At 39.7% G+C, this 6505-nt stretch overlaps 1 protein-coding gene and 1 long non-coding RNA gene across 2 annotated transcripts in view; both read left to right on the top strand.

Moving 5' to 3' along the window:
• Positions 1–1424, top strand: part of LOC103381549 (potassium channel subfamily K member 1-like) — a 5134-nt gene extending 3710 nt beyond the window's left edge. Inside the window, exon 3 of the mRNA XM_008313967.3 lies at positions 209–1424. Coding sequence (XP_008312189.1) covers positions 209–504 — 296 coding nt within the window. The 3' untranslated portion in view covers positions 505–1424. The remainder of the gene's footprint in view (positions 1–208) is intronic.
• Positions 1425–2380: 956 nt separating this feature from the next.
• LOC103381552 (uncharacterized) lies at positions 2381–3661 on the top strand. Its single transcript, XR_521813.2, has 4 exons — positions 2381–2760; positions 2838–2933; positions 3016–3109; positions 3192–3661. It is a non-coding gene; the product is annotated as an uncharacterized LOC103381552 (long non-coding RNA).
• Positions 3662–6505: the final 2844 nt, after the last annotated feature.

Here is a 6505-nt window from a genome sequence, read left to right on the forward strand (position 1 = left end):
TATATATATATATATGTATATACATATATATATATATACAAATACACATAGCCTAGTATTAAAGTAAGGCAGTAATGTACATCTCATGACTATCAACAAAACCATGACTGTTGCTACTGCACTCACATTTGTGCACCAAACCTTTCAATATGTCATGATGGCATTTGTCCTACCTTATTTGTTTCCACTGTGCTCTCACTCTCCTCAGGCTACCTGCTGATAGGAGTGGTGTGTATACTGGTGGTGCTGGAGACATGCTGTGAGCTCCCACAGATGAGACATCTTAGACAGAGGTTCTACACAGAGCAGGTGCGGGAGCTGGACTCCGAGACAACCAACATCATCGAAACAGAGCAGAACATGGATCAGCAGTGTGATGGGACGACAGACACCCTACCGGCCATCTCGTCTGTGTCAGAGCAGGCTGCAAACCTACGACAGCACAATAATTCACCTCCCTACACTCCAGTTATAGAATCGGATGTAAACGGTAAACTTAGATGAGTGACGATGGGAGTTTACTGTCGACCTTTACTGACTGTGTGCAATGCTCCAGCCCTACCTCAGTGGAGACGTTTAAGATGCCTGAGAAGAGAATGCTTTCTGCCAACATCAACAGGCATGTGCGTAAAAGCAGGAACTACCCACAGATAATCGAATCAGGTTTTTTTTTTCTTGTTCTTCCCAGCCGCTCCATTCCCTGCTGATAAAAATGTTATCTACTGCACAGAGGAAGGGCTGGACCCCCAAACAGAGGGAAACCTCACAGCTTTCCACTTCCTTCCAGTTACACAGAGCTCTGCACTCATTTCAACCCAGCAGAGGATTTCACACTCCCTTTGAGCATAGTTTGAGCTGTAGTAGCATTTGCATAAAAACATTCCCTTTTTGGAAGCCGCAGAGCTGGGAGATAGAGACTCCTAGTGGACATTACAGAGAAGACTTCATGATAAACAGTACACATCCGTAAACCTACCACCAGAGGGCAGCGCCTTCCTGTTATACAGATATAATATGACCGATTTAATGGAAGTATTTAGGGTGAGAAAAACAATTGAACAAAGAAGTTTTAATGTCCACATACAGGTGATTTAAAGTCATGTACAGTTTATGGACGGAGGTGTTTTATGGCCGCACCACGGCCGTTTGCATTTTAATTTAATTGTTTTATGGCTTTTAATCAGAAGCAGAACTTTGTAAAGGCAGTTTTTTTTATGGAAATCGAATTATCTGTCTGAATGACGTACATGTCATGCAACATTAAACATGATGAAGCTGATCATCCATAAAAATGTACATAAATGTGGGGTTTTATTTATACAGTGTAATATTCACATAATATTTGGAGACAGACTGTACATGCAGACCAACGCGGAAGCACACATTCAAACATGCATTCACATTTACGAACATTCCAAAAAAAACACTCAGTCATTCAAAAATATTTTAAAAAGGTGTCTTTCAATGATGGAAGCTGCTTGGAACACCGCGGCCAAAGAGGACGTAGGCTGAAGATGAAGAGGACGAAGAGCACCAATGCTATGACAGTAACTATGGAGACGTAGCCAGCGTGGGGCAGAGGAGGGGTGTCTGGAGCTTCAGCTGGGATCAGGTTGGTCAGGGTTAACATGTAGCCCAGAGTCCAACCTGTGTCACTGCCCTTAATCTAGAAGCAGCAGAAAATAAATGGTGATAAAAAGTCACAAAACAACAACCTGCAGTACAACTTCTGGACAGAAAAATGAAAACGATATGGTACATTTTGAGATATGACGATTTCTAGAGTCATAAACCTGCATTTTTACATATTTTGGGGACTTTTAATTTTTTGCATTTTGTGGGGTACTTTACCGAACAGCTCGCTGAATGGTTACTTGTGCCGTCCATTCTCAGGAGTTGATTGGCTCTTTTGCCCCCTGTGTAAGGATTGTTCACTGAATGATGTGACGTCACAGCGCGCAACGTTGTATCGACACTGAAACAAAAATGAAATACCCAGTGTTATCAAGTCTTGACTAGTTAGTGGAAGGAATATAATAAAAAATACAAATATTTCTTATCATTTATTTTTGTCATGGTGCATCTTTGATTGAAGATCATTTGCACACATTTAATGCGATCAGTATTTGCAGCATAATTCAGTAGAAGAATTGCTGGAATTTTCCTTTAGCTGCAGTGTCACCTGGTGTGGTGCAGGACGCTTGTGATTGGATAATGAGGCGCACATGTGCCCTTTAAACCCGGAAGGAAGTGGTAATACGTTCCTACCTGGTGATGGTTGTAACATGGTGCTGTGTGAAGGTACGGAGGAAAAAAAAAAAAAAAAAAAAAAAGGGTTGTTCTTTTTATGGGGGGGGGGTTTTTCCTCCTCGGTATTAACGCGTCCTGTGAAGGACCAGTATTCCGCAGAGCGTGTAGATGGTTTGTTTTAAACCGTCTACACGCTGTTGAACCGCCGAGTGGGGCAGGAGGTTAGCGTGCTAAACAGTAGCCTGTTTGAGGCGCACGGTTTGGGCATTCAAACTATGTTCTGACTGCACGCATCGTTTCAGTCAGCGTCTTATTGAACGAGATAGCGTTTGTTATTTGGCCTCTAAACATGTACACGAAGACCGTTTGGTTTGAGTGGTCCAAACATTTTGTGTTGCAACTTTAGCCACGTGCATTAGTGAAGCAGCGGCTTGTTGTGTGGGAACGTTTCCATCAAAGTGGTACTAACGACGAGACCTCCATGAAGAAGACGGCACTTTATTGTCGACGGTACGAATTTACACACTTTTATTATTTAAGCGTGTGCGCTCGTGCACGTATGATATTGATGAAGTCAATCTTTTCAGGTGCAGCAGCATATCGCCATCACCTGGTCCGTTGGACTCCCCGACGTCAAGAAGTCCGAAGCATCTGGTTTGTGTTACGTGAACGACATTGTCCAAGTAAGAAAAACATGTCATGCTTTTTGTCAGCGGAAATGAAACTTTTGGACAGCATTTACAGAGTGCTGTGAAATGTTTACAGGACATCGGGGCTGGAAAGGGCAAATACTACGCAGTGAATGACCCACTCAGAGATGGTATCAACGATAAGTCGTTACGAAGCCGCCTTTAAACCGGTAGGTGTGTGAGTGCGATTTAGTTTTATTTTTCCCTAACTTCTCTGTGGACACGTTTTTAAAATGTGCGTCTTGGTTTGAGATCTTGGCTAAATAATGGAGATGTCCCAGCCGAGCGCAGTGGTCCTTCAGTGAGGAGCCGATTGAACGTCACCATTAAAGGTGTGAAAAGTAATGGATTTAACGTCTTTCACAGGTATTGACAAAGGAGTGACACCAACTGGACAAATTCAGTACAAACACGATTGATCGAAACAGTCTTAGAAGTGATTTGATTGCATTGTGTATGCAGTTTCAGTAAATGGTCATGCTAAAGAGTTTTAGCATTTTGTTGAACCTGCAACCTTATTGTTGAGAAATATCCACATGTTCCCCATCAGGTGGAGTTTCTTAGTGCACTTCAATGCTTTTGTTATTGAGCGTTTAACATGATGTTGTGTACTGTTCTGTTCATTGTGAAAGTGTTCTGGTTGGTTTTTTTAACTTAGTTTGAACTTAGTTTTTACATAACAAACTAAACTTAAAAAACACTTAAGTTAAACTAAAAAAAAACCTAAAAAAAAAAAAATTTGTTTTTGGCTTTCTATACCATACCCTTGACTTTGACAATGCACGGCCTATAGGACAATGAGAAATCCCATTCATATTTCCTGCTTTTTGCAAAATTTCTGGAAATAAATGCAGCACCAACACAATATTCCAACTTTTTTTTTTTTTTTATTCTGGAAGATTTACAACAATCAAATACAGAAAATGAAAGTACAATGAATAAAAAAAACTAAGAATTTAAGTATCTAACAATGAAAATACAATAGCAAAGTATTAGTAAGTGTAAAAAAATTCTCTAAAAGTGACTGAGCATTAAGTATCTAACACTGAAAGCACAAAGGCTAAAAGAAAAGTGTTGCAAAAAAGTGAGTGTTAAGGATCTGCCATTGAAAGTGCAAGGGCCAAAAAGTGACCCTGTTGCCAAAAGGTTTCAGTAAAATACTCACAAGTCCAGCAAACAAGTGATCTGCTTCAAATAAAGTGGCTCCTTCACAAGTTGTCTCCATACAATTAATGCATACAATTAATGACAACAATAAGCTGGAATAACAATCAAAATCATTTAATCCAAATATAGTTACATCAAGGGCAACTGGACAAAGTAGGTGTTTTTTTTTTGAAGACGAAACACCTCTCATCCAAGAGACTTCATCAGTTCTGCTGAACTGAAGAAGCCTTGGATGAGAGGTCTTCAAAAAAACACCTACTTTGTCCAGTTGCCCTCGATGTAACTCTTTTTGTAACAATCAAAAGCTGTGTTGGTCTCATTTACCTCTTGCCGTCAGGGTGGAAAGCCACACAGTTCACCTCTTGGAAGAACCTGCAGAACACGTCACTGTGCCACATGTTAACACAAACAAACGGTTTTCTTAAATGCAGCTACACAGTAGTCACTTCCACAGCACCACCATTATTACAATTACAGTGGAAAGTCTGTTGCGCAACTAAATGTTTACACACCACTATCAACAACAATACAAACACAATGCCTTAAACATATTTCATCACTACATAAAGGCCTTTGTTTGTAACAAAGTTGTGGCTTCTTCAGTGCTAACGCTAACACCACTATGGAATAAAGAACATCTGTACATTTTCTTCATCTGTTTCTTTTGTTTAGATGAAGACAACAGTCACTGGATGCTTTATTCAACCACACAATAATACTCTGGAAACACCACTTTAACTCACCTGGCCTTAAACTTGCCAATCCTGGGGGAAGTTGAGGTCATTGTTGATCTACGAGGATACGCATTGCACAGCGACAAATTCGTCTAATGTGATCCAGAGAGGCAGAGTCAAAGAGCTGTGGAGATAACACATGGCACTCAGTCATTTGCAAACTACATACAGCGGTGATCATCCCAACTATTCCATCCATAGCACAAACCTAATTCCAAATTCTCTACCCCAACCCTTATCCCATCAACTCTATCCCTGTCCTGAACCCTAACACACACAAAGGGATGAGAACTGTACTTCACTGTCTGTCTAGGCCAACAACAGATCAACATCTAATCTGGCTTCTAAATAAGACACTCGTTTGCAGATCCACCAAATGGATTTTATGAACAAAGTCACGTAGTCTTCATTAGACAAACTGGTGCAGGAAAATGAGACATGATTAATAAAATTAATATTTTATTTATAGATGACAGAATTTACGAATTTTATGAAAAAAGTAAATCAAATGGTGGATTCACTGTTTTCTACTGTTGACAAACTGAATTCTAAGTTAAGTTGAAATTGTCCAGATGTTCCTGATCGACTGGGGTTTTTGGCAGCTTGGAAACATTAGTCATAAGTCTTAATGAAACCAACGTCAGCGTTTGACACAGAGATATGGAACTACATACTAGGAGACACGTTGTGTCAGCTGAGTGACTAAAATTGACATTTTGTGACTTTCTTGGAAAAATGCAAAAGACCACAAAGTAATCCAAGAATACATGTCTATCCTCCAAGGTTTACCACCATGCCAGTAATCAGTATTCTTCTTTATTCCTGACACTCAGGGCTGGTTTTGTGACCAAATTAATTTGATTCAATTCACATGGTTCTGCTACCATTACTCACAATTCAATTAGAGTCAATCTGCTTCTAATGAATGGCTCTACTGTGTTACAAAACTAATAAAATACTAATTTATGTGTTTGTGCTACACACTTTTGCATCAACAGATTGCCTGAGCAAAACTGTTACCTGACACTAATTTTTACATTAGATGACAATAATTTCAGTAACTCTTTCATACCGGTGCCCAGAGTTCTTCATCTTCAGTCTTTGAACCATCTCCCAGTACCTTCCTGTGAACAAACAAAAACATATGGGCAGTGAGCAATGAAACTCTTACACAGAATATGAAATGTGATATCTACATCACAAAATGTCAGCACTGATGCTTATAAACTAGAATAATGGCACATTCTGGTGCAGTTCTATTTTAGTGACTCATCAAACCAGTACCTTAATGTTCAAAAGGTCAGCAGTATATTACCTGACCTTTACCAACTGACACTTAATACACAATCAGTTGTAGGGAGCATTTGTGCCACATTAGTTATAATCTTTTAACAAGCGCTGCACCCAAATTTCCGGTTAATGTAAATACCGTCTCTTGCTACGCATGCGCAAACTATCGAGAGGAAATTTAAAGGCCCCGTAGTGAAGATTATACTCAATTCAAAATAATTTGTAAATATGTGAGAAAAAAAGGTAATTGACGACGTTACCATTGTTTGCTTGAAGAACGAGAGCGCACATTTCCGGTATAATTTAAAAGCTGTTGCTGCGCATGCGCAACCCAGGGAGAGGAAATGACGTAAATTTAATTAATGTAAGCGGTGT

The sequence above is a fragment of the Cynoglossus semilaevis genome, chromosome 8, assembly GCF_000523025.1.
Source record: "Cynoglossus semilaevis isolate Cse_v1.0 chromosome 8, Cse_v1.0, whole genome shotgun sequence".
NCBI lineage: Eukaryota > Metazoa > Chordata > Actinopteri > Pleuronectiformes > Cynoglossidae > Cynoglossus > Cynoglossus semilaevis.